Genomic DNA, 23,504 nt, shown 5'->3' with positions numbered 1-23,504 from the left:
GAAAAGTGCTTACATATATCGCGGTTTGCCCTCTCTTGCTCTTAGGATCTGATGAGACCACCATGGGAAGCAGTCCAGACCATCCTGGAGAATGAGACCTCAGCTATTCCAGCTGCCATCCCAGATACGTGAATGAGGCCATCCTGGACCATCTTGCCCTAGTCAAGTTGACCCAGACCAAAAGACTCACTCAACCTACTCACTGAATTATGGGAAATAATAAATCATTTTTAAAAAGTCACTAAGTTTGGGGTGATTTGTTATGTAATGAAAACTAGTTGTAAGTATTAATTAAGCAGCAAAAACAAAACAAAATGAAAAACAGTAAACAAAAAACCAAGGACCAACAAGAGGTATGTTCTAACCTCTGGTATAATGTCCCCTGTACCACTAACTTAACCATTTTTCTCAGTTCCACTGAAGTTTCTATGTAAAGAGTCCACAATGGAGGCCTCATTGTAAGTTAACCCCCCATCCCAAACCAAAAAACACCTCTTTTCAAATTTCACAGTTTATGTCACTTACTTTAAGTAGTTCATACATATAAAACCGGATATCAAAGTCTGTCAGGATCTGGTAGAGTTGCTGAAACAGATTTCAGAAAACATTAAGTTAATTTAGTCTTATTGCATCTTGTTATCCAAAGTTGGTCATTATTCTCTGTAAACTTAGTGCTTAAGTCATTGAAGAATCCCACCACTTTTTACTACCTGATCTGGAACAAATGAGGGCAAAGACTAAAGACAAGGGTCTAACACTTTGGTTTTCAGAAGAAAAAACGAAAGGAATTCCAAGGGGAGAAGAAAAAAAACCATTTACACCAACTTGGATCTTTTAAAAACCTGTGTAATGCTCCATGATATCAACACCCACAATTACATTATTATGAAGTCCAAGTTGTCCAATTGTCCTCATATTCTTACTGAACTTCAAACAAACTATCCCCACTGCAGCACCACAGTTTACTTTAGAGAACCAAGTTCCGAGCAGATTGCAGAATCTGAAAAACTTCATCAGCCCACATGGTAAAATGATGGCAAGATAGTCTGTTCATGAAACCCAAGGAAAATGAACTGCTATAGCATTTGGAGATGGCAAGAGACTTTAAAAAAAATCTATAACCTCCACTCCCTCAAAACCACTTCCAGGCTGGAAAAAAGAACACTTCATAGGCAAAAACTGATGGGAGCTAAAGACGTAAAATGTTTAGGGGGGAAAAAAAGGAGTGGTGGAGTGAGATGTTTAAAAAAAAGGAAGGAAGGAAGGAAAAAAGGGAGGGAGGGATGGATGGATGGATACCAGTTCTGAAAATGATTCCAGGCCTAAATGACATACCAGTGTAAGTTTTCGTAATTGGTAACCCGAAGACCCACTCACTGGGAGTTTTGTCTGTTTGTTTAATTTCAATTTCTAAGAGATGGAGTAGAATTTACGCATCCAGGTTCATTTAAATCATCACAAACCCCATCAGAAACTATATTATTATTTTAGACAATCAATTCCAAGTAAATCTCTTTCCCCATCAGTCCAAGCAGCACCTTCCGTAAAATTAATCAGTACACCTTTATTAAACCTATTTTGTTTCTCTCTTTACTGGAAGACTCAAGCCATGTAGGGAATCTCTCCAAGGAGCACAGAGCAGCGTATACAATGCGTTTGTGTAAAAAAGGAGGGGAAACTAAAACTACACATGCATATTTGTATCTGCAAGAACGACTTTTCACTGTGTACCACTTTATATTTTAGATCCATGTAAACATACTACCTGTTCAAAAAAAATTTTTTATGAAAAACAACAGATTTACCAAGAATCGAATCCAACATTTTCGAACACCAGGCAGGACTTAGCCTCTTTCTCAAATTTCCCCTTTTAAGTAAGAGTAATTCTCCCTCCAGCTTAGTAAGAGTGTCTGATTTCACTCATGGCACTGTAGAAAATGAACACATACTTTCCAGTATACTGGTGGTGGCTTGGAGCTGCTCCACCACTGAAGGCTGACCCTGCTTGGGACTGAATTGCATTTAGGCCCAACGGCATGAATGTGCCACCACTTCTGCTCCCGAGAGACTCAACTGCATAACAGCTAAACACCCAAGTGTTTTGTTCTCCCCCAGCTCTGCATAGCGAGAAAGGCTTCTCAGCAGCACACTGACAGTCTGTATGTACAGACACAGGCCGAAGATAACATCTCTTCGGGTGCCAAATCAGCTCTTCCTCTGAGAGTTAAGGAGATCACTCCCAGAGACTGTGCCAAGTTGAACCTCAAGTCAATAAACAGACAATGAAAGTGAAAAGGGCATTTTCTAATAACCCTCAGAGGGCTAGAATATTCTATTTCCAGAAAACAAACATGGGCTGTTTTATTATTTGGACCTTTATCCACGGAAGGCTTTCCTCTCATACCATGCGGTATCTATCCCAAGCATCCATGCGAGTATTAAGGGATAAAAACAAATGTCCTTGGGCTGCCAACACAGTATTTCTAGCTACTCTAACCAATATCAATTTTATGTAACACAAAAAACACCAGCTGACTATAGGGTTTAGGCCTAATACATTACAAAGTCTTGAGTGACAGGCTGATACTCACTTTCGGTTTTCAGGAGCTCTGGGAAGGAGACCAAACTACACCTGTAACATTTTACCACCCGGGCCTGAAATTTAGGACTCACCAGAGTCCGGCGAGTACCTTCCTCCAACTTTTGTAGCTGTTTCTCCACTGCAGCCCCCAGGAGTTCCCCACTCTGACCAAAGAAACCTGTCTTTGCCACCTCTGTTCTTCCCTCCCCCATATCTAGAATGCCTGCCCCTCCCTCTTAAGCTGGTAAAGTCATAACCATCCCATCCGGGTGCCACAGAGCCCACAGTGGTCTCTTCCTTCTCTGAACCCCCAGGCTATTCACTGTTCTCTGGGGCGCTCACAGGACACCTACAGCAGCAGCGTGCCTAGAGTTAATGTTCTGCACTCGGGTACTGGCGGTGACCCGAAGTTCTCAGGATACTTTCTCACTCTGCTGTGAACAAGAGGCTTCTTCACCTTGCCCACACGCCAAGAGCCCCACGCCACCGCCCCTGCGTATCGAGGCATATGCATGCTGGGGAGGAACGGATGCCACAGCTGCTGGCAGTCACTAATTTGGTGATTAAAGATCTCTGAACTTTCCCTCCCTTGGGCATGTCAAGGGTCCACCGTACAACTCTGTCTGTGGACAGCAACTCTGTCTGTGGACAGCAACTCTGTCCTTGCACAGCAGAATAACATGTTTTATATAGCCCACACCACGTGTGGCAATTCTGTGCTTGTACACAGAAGGCAGTCAATAAATGTCTTTGACGATGCTCACTAGTCAATGGAACAAAATTAAAACTGTCTTCAAGAAACAGAAGTACTAAGATTCCATGACAAATTAGGAAGGGAAATTTCACAAGAAGCACACTTCTCGTCCATTTTTCTTAGCTACGTGGAGAACATCCTTAACCAACCAACTGCAAAATGTTGTCAGGAAGTTAGTTTTATTTACATTTTCATAAAGTAATTGACTTACCAAAAACAAAACAAGCCTATACTTCCCGGAAGATTACAAAGGTGCTGAGAAAGAAACTATTCACCAATCCTAGTTTGGTTCCAAAGCCTCAAACACACTGGCATTTCCCTAGAAGTCAGTTATACTCCAGGACTATTCCAAGGGCCCAAGGTAGAAATCTCCTGGGACTTTTAATTAACCTCAGAAGGTCTGAGAAGAAGAATGGGAAAAATGCAATTTGACCAAGAGAATCAGTGCCTTCTTGGTCTAAAATCAACATCCAGAAAGGAATGGCCACAAGTGGGCCTCACTCACGCTGTCTACACACAGTTCTTCAGGCTCCAGTCGTGGTGCAGCTAGATTCCAAGGCCCCATCCCTAACGACTGTCATTCAGGAGGACTTCTCACTTCAAGAAGGTTCCCAGCCAGATGTGGGAATCACCAGCACAGCAAACTCTCACGCTGCACACACAGCTTGCATATTCCCTGCCATACACAGCTCGGTCTACGTCCAGAAACCAGTGGTCCCCACGTAAAAGGAGAAGAAAAAGTGGGGGGAGTGCGAAATAAAGTAAAAGTGAAAGGTGCTGAATGCAGGAGGCACCCATTTTAGCACTGTTCACACATAACCCCAAGATCCAGAATGAAACCAAGAGCAACATTTTTAGAAACTTATGGAAGCAGAAAAAATCATTAATCAAGAACATCAAAGTTACTACAAATCACCCGAAAATGTCTTACAAAGAAATGACAAAATAATGTCAGTGATCTATAATAAAAGTAAATTTTGTTCCCCCAATTAAGGAAACTTTATTTAGTCTGTGAATGCACCATCTCCACATCGGACCCTAACAGCATTAACAAGGCCTCAAGATAATCAGGTAGTCAAGGCCTAATTCTATGTGAAAGATATAAAATTTTCTACAGATTAATATGGGTCTACCATCTTCTCAAGATGAAGCCCATTTGGGATGTCTTAAACATTTTTTAAATGCCCAAATTATATACATTTTACTTAAAATATATACTTATTTTTATTGATACTTTTCCAAAGGCATAGAAAACTGAGAGGCATGTCTCAACAAAAACTCTTTCTACCTTAAAACAGTACCTTAGCTTCCTTGAGACAATTCTGAGTTTGGAAGTTTTCTGTAACTATTCATTCCAACGTTTAGAAACTGGCTTTTCCTATTCATTTGCTTTCAAATTTTGTCTTTTGTTCTAAGTATCACCATGTATCTTTTATTATCACTTTCACATATATGAAGCATAACTGATGATTTTAAGGAGAAACTGACCAAACCAGTACCACTACCACAAAATAAAATATCAAGGGAAAAAATTATCAAGGCCATAGAAGATCTGAACAAGATTTAAATTAACAAGCTTGATATAAAAAAATGACTGTGTACCAAAGCCACAAAGCAACCATCAACAAATTCCAAATAATCAACATTATACAGATCATGTTTTCTGGACACAGTGCAATCAAATTAGGAACCAACTAAAAGAATCAATAAAAAAAAATAAACAAAAAAATACCAAGTGGATCCTGAATGGACATTCCCAGGACAATAATTACTGGGAAACTTTTGAATATAAACTCTATACTATATATTAGATGGCATCATAATATAAATATTAAATTTCTTAAGTGTACTAACAGTATTGTGGTTATACAGGAAAATGTCACCTAGTTCCAGTGATGGCATATTTAAAAGTGAAGTATCATGATGACTACAACTTACTTTAAGATGACTTCAACAAAAAGAAAGACAAAGAGGGGAGGGTGAGGAAGAGGTGAGAAATAACTACAAATGTGGCAAAATAATAACAGCTAGTAAATCTAGGTAATGTAAGGGTATTAACTGTGCTCTTTCCAATTTTCAGTAGATTTAAAATTTTTCAAAGTAAAAGATTTGGGGAGAAAAACCCAAATCCACAAGTTTGGAATCTGTACTTGTAATTTGAAAACTATACAGAAGTGAGTTACATAACCATGGAATGTGGCTACAATGGTGCTTGGGGTTGTACAGACTTAAAGCACACTTACTACCAATAAAGAAAGACAGAAACAAATCAAATGAGATGACTTCAACTCAAGAAGTTAACAGGAAAAAACAGTGAAAACCCAAGAAAGAAAATAATTAAGGAAAAAAGAAGAAAAGCTGGAACAAAATAATTAAGACAGGAGCAGAAACAGAATGAAATAGAAAACCTAACATAAACTCTCTGGGCACAAAACCAAATGGCAATTCTTTGAAAGCATTAATTAAGAGATCTCTAGCAACACTGATTTAAGAAAAAAGAAAAGAGAGAAAAGAGAGTAAAGGTACAAATAATATTACAAATGTAAAGGAAAGCATAATTACAGTCATATTAAGTTTTTAAGTCCTAAGAGAATTCTATTAACAGCTTTATGTGAATATAATTTAAAGTAGACAACTTTAGAAATAATTATCCAAATAGACTCAGAAAGAGATAGAAAACCAGGATAAAACTTTAACCAACAGTATGTTTTAAAAAGGAAAGTGTAGTTCAAAGTCTCCCTTCCCCACCTCAGAAGATACCTACTACCTAGGTCATCCCTATTTTATATAAACTTTCAGAGAATAGAAAGGAAAAGCTATCTAACTTATGTTATGAAGTTAGTATAACCTTGATACCAAAATCAGAAAGACTCTACAATAAAAAGAAATTATACATCAAAATTTATTATCAATTGTATCAATAAAAAATACTGAAAAGAACAGGCTGTGTCACTGTTGATTCACCCCTGATATTTAAACCAAGGACAAACCTTCTCTAGATGATACCTTAAAACCAGTTATTAATACACTTAACAGTAAAATTTTAAAAATACATAAAAACATCTTTTCCTAATAAGATGGACACAGGACAAAATAGCCTGAAGGACACTGGACACTAAATTACTGATTTCCCCACTTATGGCCTGTCATACTATCTGGAAAAAAAAGTAATTTTCCTGTTATGATTTGCTCTTCCAAAACACACATCTACTACCTGATATTTAAGATATTTTAAGTTAACTAAAATGGCATCGTTTGAACATTCAAAGGGGACCTACAGTTTAATAACATGGCAGAACCAACCCATCCTACCTCTGTTTCTTCCCAAAGCTCCTCTAAAATAACTGTAAGATGGACTTCCCTGTTGGTCCAGTGGTTAAGAATCTGCCTTCCAATGCAGGGGAGGCAGGTTTGATCTCTGGTTGGGGAACTAAGATCCCTCATGCCAAGGGCAACTAAGCCCACGTGCCGCAACTACTGAGCCTGTGCGCCACAACTAGAGAGAAGCCCAGGCGCTGCAATGAAAGATCCCGCACGCCACAACTAAGACCTGACGCAGCCAAATAAATAAATATTAAAAAAACAAAAACAAAAACCGTAAGAGGAACAGGGGGATTTACTCACAATGCTAAGAGAATGGAAGAGACAACAAACTTTGAAGCTATAAAACAGATGTCCAGTTGACTTAGCAGACCAAAAAAGCTGAGAATTCTCCCAACATTCTGCCAGCGGAGGGGGCCCAGTAGCAAACACTTCACAATGAAAAACTACAGAAAGGCTCAGGAATTGGTGACCCCAGGTATCACTGAAAAAGGGCAAAGAGATTGAGCTGAAGACAGGAAAATGAGTTTAAAAACACGACACTGAAAAGGGGGAATTAAGTGAAAGTCTACATGGCACTCCCTACAGCTCTCCTCAACTTGAGGCTACTAGGGATGCAGGCAGCCAGGCTTGCACTCTTGAGACGGGAGCTGACAATCAGTAATCAGTAATTTCATTACTCTACAGAGGGAGCAGACATTCAAAAACTGTGACATTTCAGACAACTGTAGCAGAGACAAAACCCAAAAACACCCCCCAAAAAGGAATTTGGAAGGAAAACAGAAAAAGACATGAAGAAGAAAACATAATGGGAAAAAAACCCCACATATTCTCAGTGAGAAAATAGAAGATATTACATAAAACATAAAAGAACAGGATACTATTTTTAAAATTCAGAGAAGAAAATAGAATGCCAATATATGAAGTCTAACATTCGAATGAGTTCTAGAAAGTGAGAACAAGGAAGAAAGGGAAAAAAATAAAAGAACATTAAAAATATTTTTTCAAAATGGAAGGACATGGGTTTCTATACTGAAAAAGCCCAGTAAGTCCCCAGAACAAAGGATGAAAGCAACCTGTATGAAAGCACATCACTGTGAAATTTCAGAGACTGAGAATAAAGAGAAAATACTAAAAGCTTTCAGAAGAAAGAAAACAAAAAACCCAGATTACATATAAGATGAAACCAGAATGGCTTCAGTGGTAATAGTGGTAACAATCTCTTCAAAATTCTGAGGAAATTATTAATTACAACCTAGAATTCTATATCACGGCAAATGTATTAATTGGGAGGATAAAATAAAGATGTTTTCAGATATGCAAGCCTCAAAAAACATCAGTTTCCCATGATCCTTTTAAAGGAAGCTCCTAGAGAATATATGCCACCAAAACATCCTCTTTGTAAGAAGTAAGATTTCTCTAGGAATTAAAAACTGATCCTCTGTATGTTATTAAATCAACAGAACAGCTGTCAATTTAAAAAACACAAAAATACTGAAGTGAGGGACTTCCCTGCTGGTGCAGTGGTTAAGAATCCGCCTGCTAATACAGGGGACACGGGTTCCAGCCCTGGTCCAGGAAGATCTCACATGCTGCGAAGCAACTAAGCCCATGTGCCACAACTACTGAGCCTGCACTCTAGAGCCTGTGAGCCACAACTACTGAGCCCACGTGCCACAACTACTGAAGCCTGTGCACCTAGAGCCCGTGCTCCGCAACAAGAGAAGCCACTGCAATGAGAAGTCCGTGCGCCGCAATGAAGAGTAGCCCCCGCTTGCCATAACTGGAGAGAAAAGCCCGTGCACAGCAACGAAGACCAAATGCAGCCAAAAATAAATAAATAAATAAAAATTAAAAAAAAAATACTGAAGTGAAATTTTTACATCTGTGGCTAGATAACTGGTAAAAATTCATTAAGGAAGCAGAAGCACTGAAACCTGAGGGATCTGAAACCTGAGGGATTTCACTATGAAGTTCCATTGAGACCAGCTTTTAAACTTTTGCATTAGGAAAATGTTTGGTTTCATTAAAGCCTATTTCTTAAGAAACACATTCGCAATCATGTACATCTTGATAAACCTCAGTTGTTCACAGCAAAAGTGTGATCAGTTACGTGTATCAGCACAGTACTCTACCAGCTAAGCACTGCTCTGCTAGTTAATGAAAAAATTTACATCCCACTTTTTAGAGTTCACCTTTAAGGAGTCACATCAACAAGGAAACTTGTTACAAGTGGGAAAAGCCATCCAATTGTCCCTCCATATTTGAGGATTCAACAAACTGCGGATTGAAAAAAAAAATTCCAGAAAGTTGAATTTGCTGTGCTCCACCAACTATTTACATACCACTTACATATTAGGTATTACAAGTAATCTAGAGATGATTTAAAGTATACAGGATGACATGCATACGTTACATGCAAATACTATGCCATTTTTATTAATATATAAGGGACTTGAGCATCCTCGGGTTTTGGTATTCCTGGGGCTCCTAGAACCAATCACCAATCCCCTATGGATACCAAGGGATGACTGCACTGAATATAAAACTTGCTTATTGTTTTATAAGTCATAAGTCCACTTTTGCTTATTTTCACTAATTATTTTAGAGTGATTACCAAAGAAAAAGTAAATGTGAGGATAAGATTCTTTTACTTTCACCCCAAAGCATCACTCCCCATAGCATCAACTTTCAACTGCTGATTTGGTTTTGTCCTAACTTCCGTCAAAACAAAACCACAAGCCTTTCAAACACTGACAGAGAATTATATTCACCTAAAAGTTCTCTAAATGCCCCTAAAAATCAACACCACTATTTGTTTTTATATTGGTTTTCATATTATGCTCTACCATGTCCAGTATGCCTGGCTCCTTATCAGAAGGTTGCAGTGTTTGAACAAAAATAAATTCACAAAAAGACAGCTTAAAACCACGCTTCTGGAACACTTTAAAGTCTAAATTAACACACCTTATAAACATAAGAAATGTAAATAACTCAAAATAGGGCTTTTCTAAAGCACCGTGACTCTGTCATCTGCTTTGTACAGTGTGCATGAATATACATGCCATCTGACAGCTTGAATCCAAGGTACTACACTGACTTGTTTTCCATTCAAGTCCCGTATCCATTTATCACTTCCTAGCGGTAATATAAGATTTGTATGAAAATTAAAGTTAACACCTACCTAAAACTATGTTGTCTACAACAGGAGCGTTATAAATGAGGCATTAACTTAGACCCAGCCCAGCAGCCCTCCCCAGAGTACGCAAGGCAAAGAGTGATGAGTAATTCCACCTGTGCAAGAACCTAACCACTTTCTGCATTCTGTAGTAATGCTTTAAGGAATCCAATGTTATTTCCTGCTCTCACCAATGACCTTTCCCGGCCCCCTTGTGTTCTAGAGTATCAAGAGTGCTTATCGCCACCTCCCCACTCCCCATTAACCCCATGTCAGAAAGAAAAAGTATATACGCACCTTAAAATCTGTATTATTGATATATTCAAATACCAAAGCTGGTGTCTTTGACTGCAAGAGAGAATATTAATGCTTTGTAAGTTTCAAACAATAAATGTAATTTGCTTCTGTTGTACTGGCCCACCCCCAAATCCCACTTAGATGAAAGAGATTCACTCATCAGGGAGAGCCTATTAAGAAAGAATCCTCTTGAAATTTTAAGTTTGGAATTTGCTTCAAAACAACTGGGGATGGTGGTTGTTGGGAAGTGGGTGGAGTATAGATGGAAAAAAGTTGGCCACAAGCTGCTTAATGTGAGCTGAAGCTGGGTGATGTGTGCAGGGAGGTTCATTATACTATTCATTTTATTTTGTAAATGGTTGCAGAAGTTCATAATAAAGCTTTTGTTTTTGTTTTTTAAGAAGAGTTGTATTCTCTGACCAACCTGTCAGTGGGCCTGGCACATTATGTGAAGATTTATACTCTGCAGTGTTCCAGGTTGCCAACTACAAAAGGAGTGTTACGTTTTCATCTTGGGTTAATGAGCCAGATGCATTTTACAGAATTATCATAGGTCTTGGGAATTTATTACTGGTCTTTTTAGGATCCAGAAAAGTCTATAATTATCAGTAAGGTAGAATGTGAAATTATTGCCTTGGCTAGGGACAATTAGAGAATGTCTCACTTTACAAAGATGTGCTTCCCCCACAAATCATATAAAATCAAGTATTTTTGAGTACTATAATCTTTAATGCAATGAGTACAAAATGTTCAATATTTCCTTGTGTAAATACAGATGTTCAAAAGTCACATCTACCTAAGTAAGGTAAAATAATGCTAACTGGCAGTAACAAGCTTTCAAAATTGAGAGAAAAGCAGGGGCTTAAAGGGTTATAGGAAGAAATAAAATCATCTTGGAAATCTTTACAGCTGTGAAGTTTTGCTCAAGGAAGCAAGTAAAAGTTACCTAGGAAATAGGCCACAGTGCATGCATGCAAGTCTTTGAGCAAGCAGCAGACCTGGTGCAAGGATTCCTCACTGGCCCAAAGTTGAAAGTTTCAACAAGACCACCAGATCTCTCTATAGGCTGGGAGCAAGCCTGTCCCCCTACAAGTTAGGGGATGAGGCTTCCCTATTGGTTTTCGTTCACCTTGATTTACTTGCGTTACATATCATGTAAAACACATACATGCTTTGAGTAACGAATTACAAAAATAGTAAGACAGGAATCATTAAGGTCTGTTAACTTAAAAAAAAAAAGCAAAATGAAGATGCTCTAAGTATAAAACTACACACTGGCCCACACTGCAGGCCATTTTCAAGGATTATGTAGTCCAGAGTTAGTCAATGTAAAATCAATCTGAGCTGATAAGGTTGGGAAACATTTTTAATGCCTCAGATAGAATCCAGCATATAACCATCCTTCTCAATCTTTTCAGGGTCCAAAAGGAAAAACTTTTTTTTTTTTTTCAATTCAATGATACTGTGTAATCTTGGCAAATTACTTAACCTCTGCAGACTTCAGTTTTCTTATCTATACAATGTGACAACGTGGACAATAATGTTACCCACCCCACTGAACTGTTGTGGGGATTAAAAGACATGATACCATTAAACACAGAACAGTGCCTGGCACACAGTAAGCATTCAATGCATGTCAGCTACATTTTTATGTGGATGTCTTTAGCAGACAGAAGCAAAGACCTACTTCTTAAAAAGCTATCATGGGAGAACAGGGAAATATTCGAGGTAGAACAGGTAAAGAACAGAAATTGAATGGGAAGCTTGGCTAATCATAAACACTTAAGGTTACATTACTCCCAAGGGAGAGAGAAAACAAAATTAAACAGCACATCTAAAATGGCTAAAAATTAAGCATTTTAACAAAAATATTTAAATTGCATCTGCGTATACAATGTGAGCCCTGATGGTGGATGCAGAATTAAAGACCAGTATGAGAAATAGCAAGATAGTGACCTCAAGGGGTCTGTGGGGCTGTTCAGCTCTCTATGGCAAGTGTCCACATGGAGACACTTCTTATTTCCTTCTACAAACCCAGATTTTCAAATGTCAGGCTTACTTAAGTGAGGTAAAATAATGTTAATTGGCAGTAACAAGCTTTCAAAGTTGGGAGAAATGCAGGGCCATAAGGAAATATTCAGCAAACGTTTGTGGGCCAAATCAAAATAATGAGGTAATAAACCTGGAACAGGGATTTTTTTCTACATAAACTTTTAGGTTCCATAAAAGTGGTGGTGGCGGGCTTCCCTGGTGGCGCAGTGGTTGGGAGTCTGCCTGTCGATGCAGGGGACGCGGGTTTGTGCCCCGGTCCGGGAAGATCCCACATGCCGCGGAGCAGCTGGGCCCGTGAGCCATGGCCGCTGAGCCTGCGCATCCGGAGCCTGTGCTCCGCAACGGGAGAGGCCACAACAGTGAGAGGCCCGCGTACGGCAAAAAAAAAAAAAAAAAAAAAAAAGTGGTGGTGGCTATTTTATCATTGGGCCACCATGACTTTTTCTGGTTTTCAAAATCAGTTAGTAGTAAAGACAAACACAATCATTCCCACTATATTATAATGATGTTTCCCATTATTTTCAGGTTTTGTGACTTGACATACACAAACACACACACACACGCTCTCTCCCGCAACCACCAGGCACCTACCACAGGGTCCTTCACGGTGTCAATCAGCTTAATGATATTTGTTCCACCACGAAGGTTCTCCAGAATCTTAACCTCTCGTTTTATCTTCTTTTTCTTCACTGGCTTAAATACACAAGAGTAATCAGAAGTAAGACTCCTTTTGAAGTTAATAAATAAAACTTTAAAACAATGTTTATATCAAATGGATATTGTACTATCTTGCACGCTGTGTTATGCTAAAGGGCATGTTTAAATTAGAAGAAAAAAAAGAAAAGAAAGATAAAATGGGCCTTCTCATAAGAATCAAATAATTCATGGACTCATACAGCTTATGTGTCAAATCTTTCAGTAGTTACATTTGGGGCACATAAAATTTTGAATACCCATGTCATACTTTAAAAATAAAATGCTTACTAGATAACTAACTGCCAAATGGAAACTGTTATAGCTCTGAACAGCTGTCTATCATGCACTCACAAATGGAAAAACTGAAACAAAATGGTGAGACACCTGCTCTTCCAACGGGTTGCATGTAATTTTGTCTTCTAGGAGCGAAGACCAGTTCACTGACATCAAGTTACAAACTTGTTTCCCAGCTGCTGGCTCCCATGTCCTGTCTCCACTCCCATTTCCTTAATATCTAGAATCTGAAATCAGTTCAGAGCTAGTAAAACTTCCCAAGATATCCCATTCCTAAAGAAAGAGATGATGGGTCAGCAAAGGAGAAAACTGACCTCTGACACAGCAGTGACTGAAAACTCCCACTACCTACAAACCTTTCAATCTGCTGGATAGAAAAATCAAAAACCTTAATCAGAAATACTAGCATTATGTATGTTATTTCTTGTCTTAAATGGGCTAAAGAGTTTGAAGAAGAATAAAAGTAGTTATGGAAAAATAAGCATTATCATAATCAATCATGCTTTTTATAAAGTACTTAAACAGTGACTGGCATATAGGAAGCAGTCAATAAATGTTAGCTTTATTATTTTCAAAATTTTAGTTAGTAATAAATCATATTTCATCCTCACAAAATTCCTATGCAGTAGACTCAGGCAAGTTGAGCTATTTGCCCAAGGTCGCACAGCTAATTCTAAAAAGTGGGGGCAGGATTCTAATCTAGACAATCTGACTGTAGGCCTCACTCTTAACCACTGCACTTTCATTTCCCAAGTGTGGCTATGGCAGAAACATAACTGAGGAAAAGGAGTATTTCACCACTGAGACACCATTATAAAAGCACAGGCAAAGAGAGTGCAATGGATTAGCCATGAAACAAGACTGAAAAAGCCTGTGTGTATGTGGTGCTGATGGGATGGGGGAGATGTAATATACACACATGCCAGAGAAACCTCTTGTTGGTCACCAAGCTACAGCTTGAACACACAACAAAACAGAGGGTTTATGAAATACAGAACACCTGTATCACCTGTAAGAGGGTGCTCAATTGAGAGACTGGAATCTGGCTGCAACCTTCCAAGCCAGCTGCCACAATCATGTCCACTCCACTTTGTCAGGATTTTCAGTAGAATGGATCTGGCTACTGTGGTTCTTCCCCACGTCCACTTAGGAATTTTACTCCTTACTTCCCTTTTTCATAATTACAGAGCTCAATACTTTGGGAAAATGAAGCACTTGAATATGAAGTACAACTTGGTCAGAAAACAGCCAGAGAAGGATATACTACGAAATAAGTAGCCTATAAGCTTCAAAAATGTCAATGTCATGAAACACACAGACTGAACAACTATTCCAGTTTAAAAAGATATGACAACTGAATATAACACATGGGCTGGGATTTTCCTTTGCTATAAAGAACATTGTAAGGACAACTGGCAAATGAGAATGAGAGCTGTAGATGAACAGCACTGCATCAATGTTAATTTCTGATTTTTGATCATGGCATTGTGGGTTATGTAAGCAATTGTTCTTGTTTTTAGGAAATAGAGGAAATTAGGGATGACTGCAATTTCCTCTCAGGCACTTAAGACATGTAAAAGAAATATAATTATTTATATGCACACACATACACATCTATGTGTGTGTGTGTATATATATATACACACATGTGAGTATATATATGAAAGAGTGAGAGAGAAGGATAAAACAAATGTCAGTATTTGAGAAATCTGGGTGAGAGATACAGCAATTTTTGCAATTTTTCTGTAAGTCTGAAATTTTGTTAGTAAGTTAAAAGAAAAACAAAAGCTGGCTATCATATCTAAAAATTTAGCCGATACCAGTATATTCAATATAAGAAAATTCTAGAGTCAATAGTGTAGAATTCTAGAGTCACTATTGGAAAGCAGTTACACATCTGTGGGAGTGACAACAGAGGGAGAAAAACACAACGGCCAGAAGAAGCCTGTGTTCACCAAAATCCCTCTTCCCCTCTAACAGGGAATTAGTACAGGGGTAACCCATTAAATAAGTTGCTCCTATGACAATGCCCCATATAAAGCCTTGCTTTGTTCTCCCATTATGCAGCAACAGATCAGGCAGGCACCCAGTTCCTAGACAACCCAGTTAAGATGAACATATTTTTCATTATGTCTAAAGGTAACCTATAGAGCATGTGAAGCATATTTTGTTACCCAATTGTCACCTGTCCAATAACTTCCCAAACTAGAGACTGGGGACAGCAGGACAATTCTGAAGTGGCACAATGGAGTCACACTGCAGCTGGAGTTCTCACATACTGACAAAAGACCAAGAGACTGTAAGAAAAAGGAGAGTGATGTACAGCTCAGGACACTCCCCTCCAAAGCAGGGGCACCAGGTCTCTACAGGACCCAGGCTACGGGTAACTCCCTTTAGCCTCAAGCTCACTCCTCTGAACCTAAGAGATGCTCCAGAAGCTGAAAAACCAATGAGCTCCTAGGGAGTGAAAGCAAAGATTTAAATTCTATAAAAAGAATTGAAGAGAAAAAGTTAGGATTTATAAGGGAGGATCATTGCATCCGAAGGAAAACAGACCATGAATTTTTATAGAAATAAGGATGCTCTGACCCTCTAGCCCACTGGCTGCATTCATTCACCATCACTAAAGTGGAGAATACATTTCCATCACAATCTCACCATTTCACATTTCATCCTGCATGCTAGAAAAAGCCTCTGTCTCACCTAAGGTTCATTTATTCCAATTCAGAGAATATCTGGTTCTAACTGAATCAGTTTAGCTGTTTAACAAAACAAAAAAATTTAAACTCAAAGTCTAGTAGATAAAATAGCAAAAAAGCTAAAAAAGAAATTAAAGTATTAAATCAAGTTTCAATAATAAATTAATTTTGGCACACACCTAGAGAGAATATTTAAAGGGGAAAAACTCATTTAAAATGTTCTGTGGGGCTTCCCTGGTGGCGCAGTGGTTGAGAGTCCGCCTGCCGATGCAGGGGACAGGGGTTTGTGCCCCAGTCCAGGAAGATCCCACATGCCGCGGAGCGGCTGGGCCCGTGGGCCATGGCCACTGAGCCTGCGCGTCCGGAGCCTGTGCTCCGCAACGGGAGAGGCCACAAAAGTGAGAGGCCCGCGTACCACCAAAAAAAAAAAAAAAGTTCTGTGCACGGGCTCTGAAAACAAAGAAAAACAGATTTTTTTCAGAAGGTTTCTGCTCACAGGCGAAGACTCCCAGCTATTCAGGAGAACCTTGTTCAATGTAATCCAAGAGTAAGGTCCTTTTTCTCTTTCCCTATTCACCAACATTAAACATTTTAAAACAAAAGACCAATTTAGTACTGGCTGCTTAGAAAGACAAAAGTTGATAAGGCCAGTAATCTGTCCTATTTACTTACAGCAGATTTTTAAGAAGCCAGATCTGAGAATGATTTCAATTACCAGCATTTAATTGTGACTGAATTTGCAAAGTAATGTCTACCAAAGGCATAAGAATTATGACCTCAGTAAATGCCAGCAAATGTTAACAGGCAAAGTCCCATTTTAATTTCTTTCCAAGCATAACTGAACTAATAAATTCAAGGAAGGCAGGAATATAGCTCAGAACTTTCAAATCTGGGATTACTTTTATTCCACTACCAAAGCAACAACTGCCCCACTAAGATTAATTTCATCACCTGCAATAAACAATTACAATGAACAATGGTTGTCAGGAATGTAGGATAGAGGAGAAAGAAAGCTCAGTCTGGATGATGGCTTTTATTTTATTACCCTGGTAGCATCTCTAAAATCCATCATGACTGACCTAAATATAAACATTATCTGAGCAGTGTTTATTTCTTCACAGCAAATTTGCCCCTAATCTTTCAACTCTCATCTTCTCAATTACATTATCAACGTCTTGAACTGTTTATTCTAGATTAAAAAAATTTTTTTATGTAAAAATGTGAGGCACATAGCAGGCCTTTTGAATCTCATGGAGAGGATGGTACGGTCCTTTCTACTACTGGTTCTGCTCTCTGAGCAAGTGATCAGGATGAGACTTGGAAGAACTGTATGGGTTAAAAAAGTATAAAAACACTGGTTCTTGTGGTATCAAACAAGAAAAGAAAGTAACATTTCACTTACACATTAAACATGCTGCTGTGGATACACACCAGAGAACCCAAGTCTGGGTCCCTATAGCTCTCTGGGCTTTAACCTATCCCACACTTCAACCAGCAACACTCTGATGTCAAATATTTCCCTTCAGAAGAATAACTCCCAAAATCATTGGAAACAAATTAATTCCATTTGACTTCCAGTGAGTGTTTGGCCATCTTTCCAGTACAGTTCAGAACATCCAGCAAATGTCCTACTTGTTTCCCTCACATCTACCAAGACTCCATGGGAGGGACCGAAGGTCGTGAACCTAGTGCTTCTGCCCCCACCAGCCATGGGACCCTGAGCAAACTGCAGGTTCCCCTGGGTCTGTAAAAAAGAGGCTGGGTTCTAGTAATATCCGTGCTCCCCTATCCTGTGACTCTGTTTCACAGGTTAACCACACTCTCAATGTCTGACCCCACAACCACAATATTAGAAACAGCACTGACTAGTTCACAATTTTTAATATTTTTATTTTTTTTAAGAAAATATTCATTTATTTATTTGGCTGTGCCGGGTCTTAGTTGCAGCACGCGGGATCTCTGTTGCTGTATGCAGGATCTAGCTCCCTGACCAGGGATCGAACCCAGACCCCCTGCATTGGGATCGCAGAGTCTTAGCCACTGGACCACCAGGGAAGTCCCCAAATTTTTATTTTTAATACTTTAATAATACTCTTTAACACTTTTTATACCATGAGACGTGTGTAGAAACTAGAAATCACCAAAATATTTAGATAAATTAGTATCAATGTCTTGTTTCAGAACAATGATGTCTTGGCACACTTGCCTAATAAAGTAAATGGAGGGTAAAAAACCTAGCAGCTGATGAAGTAGAAATAAACGAGAAAGCACAGAGCAAACATCATTTTGATATAACCTAAACAGCCACCAGCCCACTATGAACTAACTAAAAAAATCTGTAATCAACAGTCATCTCATCCTTCTTTTAACACTACCTCCTGCAAGTACAAAAATTTAAATATACCTACAAACAAGTAGGCTAAACATGCTGAAAAAATAAACTTGTATTACCACCATTCTTTGTCTGAAGCTTGATAATTAATTTCTGGGGGGCAAAAATGGACAGCCAAGCTCTTTGTATAAAATAAGACTACCAACAGGAAACCTAATATGAGGATTTCCAGTCCTTGCAGCATGGGTCCAAAAGCCTGCACATTTGTTTTTTAAAAACTGGTATTGCTCTTAACTTCTACTTAGAAAATAGCAGCTGAATTTGAAGGATCCCAAGGACTCTAAGAAGAGATGAAATCCATACATAGGTGATACTCACAAAGGGCTAAAAGTTGTCCAAAATGGCCAAATGTTTTTATTTGTCTATGCCTTCCTAAGAGGTACTAAAAAGGAACTGAAAAGTTGACTTTTCAAAATCAACATGAAACCTCAGGCACAAAAGTGGTTTTCTGCCCTGCTATATTAACCCTTACCATCCACCCCCTCCCCACCTCGGCCTTTTCTCCTCAAAACAATTTCTGTCAAAAAAAGATATAACCTCCCTATTGATTGGAAAGTTTTCTTTGAAGATTTCCAACTCAGGATCTCACTTCAGCATAGACAGAAACATTTTGCTCACCAATTTCTAAATTCCTAAAACCTCTTAATAGCCCCAATATCTTTTGATCACAAAAATATTGAGAAATCTACTGATGTAAATTAAATGATATAAAATCCCTCTGTGGTCATTCATCATCCAACCATTGTCATATATTGAAAAGGACTGGATGGAATGTTCGCCAAAAAAGCAGGCAGCCCCTGTCCTCAAGGAATGTACCCTCTGTCTCAGTCACAATGTGCACATCAATATATAATTCCTTCCTGAAGTTGAAATACAGTACGCCTAGATGAAGAGGAAGCTTTTTCTGGATTCCTTCAAATTATGAGCAACTGGCACTCTGTTAAGGAACTAATTTCCTGTGGCCAAGCACCACAACAGTAGGTATTAGTCATAACTTTGACTTATCTGAATAGGGGCACTTTACTGAGTAAAGACCCTATTCTTTTTAAAAAACAATACTTTCAATCTACTTTAATTCAGCCTGTCAGAACAAGAAAACCCGACAATACCATTAGTAGTTTCTTACCCCATCCTTCAGACAGAACAAAATCTGGAGAGAAATGTCACAGGGCTTTGAAAAACAGAAAGTGAGTGTAGTTTTCACCAGTGGAAACAAGGTGGTTCAGGCTGCACTCTGAGAAGAACTTGTGTGGAAAAGATACAAGAAACAACACTTCATTAGCCAGAGCATCAAGGGGGCCTCCCAAGTCTTATTCGAGAACACTGGTACTTACTCTGTGCTCAACGTTAAGATCTTATAGCCCAGTGCTAAAATGAGCAGTAAGAGACAGGAAGAATGGGAAACAGGAGTTCTGGCTAAGGGTTATTTCAACATAGTGATGTTAGATATGTTTCTTTGTGCCTACATTTCTTGTCGGTTAAAAATAACCTTCAGCTTCCATATTGGGTTCCCTAAACATATCCTCCGAATCTTTAGAGCAGGGGAAAAGCTATCCAGCAACTGAGGCTATGAAGCTCTCTACAAGGATGACTAAAGGGCAACGTGATGCTTCCCTAAATGAACGTACTGTTATTTACATGTACACCTGAATGCTGTTCCTTCTCAAAAAAGACACTACAGGAAGTTGCACACTTACTCTAAAAATGCTACCATCACACAAATGTTTAGACATTTTTCTGGAATTGCTTTAGAGTCAGCAGTTCATTCTTCTGAATGTACAGCAATGGAATGTGGATATTCCTAATTTCAACTTATGCCTTGCTTAAAATTTCCTAAAGAGATTTTAAGCAGCTTATATTAAAAACATTTATGCTAATGTATAAAGAAAAAAATTGTATGCCTTTGCCAGGTGATTTCTCTGAAGAGAACATTTCTTTCAATATTTATGCTTGTGAAGAAAAACAAACAAAAAAGATCACATGACTCTGTAGGTACAATTCATACTTAGGGAAGAGGAGAGTCAAAAACTCCACGTCTTCAATATCAGTTCCTCACTTCTTACCCCAGTGTTTCTGACAGCACAAATAATTTGCTTATTTCTCTCAACTGCAATCCTGCCTCTTCATCACTAGGCCAGGATGGTACTGCGTAATAGAGATGATCACTTTTCGGAAAGGTGATTTTCAGACAGTCTAAGCCTGACCCCTCTTTCTAAATAGGGACACAGCTGCCCTAACTCTACTTAAGATACAAAAACAGCTTTTCAATCCCACATTCTTATTCACAAAGCCTCTTCAAAATGGCCACAATGTAACTCTTGTATATGTAAAAGTGTTTATATTAACTAACTCTGGTCATCTCAAGATTTCACTAAATGACATGCACACATATTAAATAATCTAGCAATGATGAATACCCTTCACAGATTCTAAGAATTACTTTTTAGTACACCCTATAAAACATTATCAAAGCTACACAATCAGTCACCTGGAAGATAATTTAGCCAATCTTCATGCTCATTAAGACCATGCCTTCATTCAAGAGATGACAAAGGTGTATGTTTAACAAACTTAGGCTGCTAAACCAGATTCAGGCTGTTTTGTTCCCATTATTATTTGTGATTACAAGTGTATCCCCCACTGCTCCCAACTTCACTTTTACTAGCTAATAAGCAACAATGAAGCTTCCTGACACTATTGGCTCACTATATCCACCCCACCTGAAACTTTTATCACCAAAGGAGAAAAAACAATGATTATCCACTGAGGTGTTTCCCTCCGCTCAGGCTTCAAGCTCATCTTCAAAGAAGCTACTCTAATTGTTTCCAACTTCCTCTCTGGAATAAGAAGCTCAGCACTCAGGGAGCTCTTGGAGTGACAGGATCTGCACGAAAAGGCTCTTCTTGCTCCCGAATACCTATTTATTTTGTAACAAATGGAGCCCCTTTGGAATTTTCACTTTGGGACCCCATAATTACATTTCAGAACAAGAACGTTCCTGAACTATCATGATTTGAAACAGGTCTGCGTATTTTCTTGAAAGTTCACAGGAAAACGGGGTGGGAGGAGTAGCAGAGAGACATCAGGCAGAAGATATGTAAAATGAGAGCTTGTACTACTCATTCTAGTATGTGGCTGGAGTAGTTTATATCCTCCTGACCTGTGAAAAAGAAATTTTAACGCCACCCATAAGACACTCACCTTGAGAATTTTGACAACCACTCTCTCATTGTTGGTGATGTTAATGGCCTCAAATACTTCACTATACTTTCCCCGACCAAGTTTTCGAACCAGCTGATAATCGTCTTGATTACTGTGAAAGGCAAGAAAGAGCGACACATAAATGCCAGGACTTGGGATTAACTGAGCCTATGCCCACTACACACCCCCATCCAGCCACTTCCATTAATCAAGCACTTGGTACTGTCTATATACATCATGCCACGACTCATTACCTAAATGAAAGCCACAACATAAACTTGGCTCCCTTCACTGGACGCAGCTCCTAACCTAACTGGTTCCTCATTAACTTGGGGGAGATGAGGTAGGAAGGCAAGGGTCTGAGCCAATCTACAGAGGTGAGCAAAGCATCACCATCCTGGAGGCTCAGAAGTGCCCCTCTGCCCACAGCACCTGCCTTATACTTCACACACCGAAGGTAGACAGCCCCTCCTTTGAGAGCCTGGACGTCTTTAAAAAATTTCCTCCCACCCAGCCTCATTTCAAAAAACTAAAAAGGCAGAGAATTTTAATAGCTCAAGAGTACAGCTGCTGACTTCCCACCCCAATAGAAACCCCAAAGCGTGAGAAGGGCCGCTCCCTCACTTCCACCAGGCTCTGGTCCCTGCACCCCTACACTTGTCAGTAAGAAAGCATTCTCTGGGGTGAGCGGGAGAGAGGGGTGCGCACGGCGGAGAGGAAGGAACGAGAAGGGGGGAGAGGGAGACGAGAACATAGTGTGTGTGTGGGGGGTGGGGGTCTGCCGCCCACCCCAGACCCGAGGAAGCACGGGCCCAGCGGGGAGACAGATCGCTGGGGGTCAGATCGCGGGGAACGAGTGCGGTCTGCGTCGGGGGGCGGCCGGGCGGGGGTGGGGGTGAGAGGGCCCGGCGGGGGACGGCGGCGGCTTTACCCCCAGCTCGGGACGTGAGCCTCATAGTCCCAGTACTCGCGGCTTCTCAGGCTGTTCACCTCGGCGTAGACCCGGGCCCTGCTGCCCGCGGCCGGGCCGGGCATGGCGGGCGGGACCGGGGGGCGCCGCGGGGCGCCTAAGGCGGCGGCGGCGCGGCGGGGGTCGCGGGGCGGCAGGCGGAGGAGGCGGCGGGCCGCGGACCGCCGGAGGAGGAGGAGGAGCTCGGCTGCGGGCGGCCGCGCCAGGCCGGGCCCGCGGGGGCGGGCGGGCTGGGGGCGCTGGGGGCGCCGGCCGAGCCGGCCCGGCCCTGGAGCGACCGGCGGGGCGGCGGGGCGGCGGGGCGGGAGGCTCTCGCGTTCCGCGGCGGCCTCCGCTTGGCTCGCGGCCCCGCGGCGGCGGCGGCGGCGGCGGCGATGGCTGCACCAGCAGCGGCAGCCGCCGGCCGGGGAAAGGGTAGCGGCGGCGGCGGTGGCGAAGAAGGAGAAGGAGGAGGAGGAGGAGGAGGAGGACACCCGGAAAAGGGGCCGCGCTCACTAGGAGCGGCCGCCGCCCGGCCCGGGGCCTCCCGGGCTCACAGCGCCCCCTGCTGCGCGGGGGGACCCGCCCGGCGGCCCGGCCCCACCCCCGGCCCCGCCCTTCAAGGCTACCTTCCAAGTCTCCCCATCCTCGGTCTGGCCTAACGCCCTCATCACGGAGTCTTGTCCACCCACAGGTTACTGCTCTAGAGGCTTACCCCTCGTATACCCTTTTAGGAGTCTCCTAGAGACCCCTACCCGAAGCTCTCTACTCTCTCGTCATCCAGAGTTTACCCATCCCAACCTCCCAAACGGACGCTGTTGTGACCTTTTTGTCACACAAATTTCCCATCAAGTCTCTCCCTAATGACTTGATCTTATCTCTCAGGACCTCTCCAACTCAAGAGAGTTCCCCATCCCTCCCAGAGACACCCCATCTTCCCCCAATGGACCCTGCCGTGTCACCCAGAGACTCTTGAACCTCAAGACTTCCCCTTCTCTCCTCATCCAGAGCCTTCCTCACGAAACCCTTCTTTTACGCTTTCCCCCAAATTTCCTTCCAGAACCTTCCCTAAGAGCCCTCTGTATGTTCA

The 23,504-nt window shown here is 40.8% G+C and overlaps 1 protein-coding gene across 3 annotated transcripts in view; it reads right to left on the bottom strand.

The window, feature by feature from the left end:
- Positions 1–23,002, bottom strand: part of CSNK2A2 (casein kinase 2 alpha 2) — a 39,549-nt gene extending 16,547 nt beyond the window's left edge. For all 3 annotated transcript variants that reach the window (XR_013825287.1, XM_079907418.1, XM_079907417.1), the window contains exons 1-5: positions 22,397–23,002; positions 21,466–21,577; positions 12,775–12,876; positions 10,132–10,182; positions 526–585 (exon numbers count right to left, since the gene is read on the bottom strand). Coding sequence is in view for 2 of the 3 variants with exons in the window: in XM_079907418.1 (XP_079763544.1) it covers positions 526–585; positions 10,132–10,182; positions 12,775–12,876; positions 21,466–21,577; positions 22,397–22,500 (429 nt within the window). In the remaining variant the exon portion in view is untranslated. The remainder of the gene's footprint in view (positions 1–525; positions 586–10,131; positions 10,183–12,774; positions 12,877–21,465; positions 21,578–22,396) is intronic.
- Between the last annotated feature and the right edge of the window lie 502 nt (positions 23,003–23,504).

Source organism: Stenella coeruleoalba, assembly GCF_951394435.1.
Source record: "Stenella coeruleoalba genome assembly, chromosome: 20".
Classification (NCBI taxonomy): domain Eukaryota; kingdom Metazoa; phylum Chordata; class Mammalia; order Artiodactyla; family Delphinidae; genus Stenella; species Stenella coeruleoalba.
This window is presented reverse-complemented; position numbering and strand designations above follow the sequence as displayed.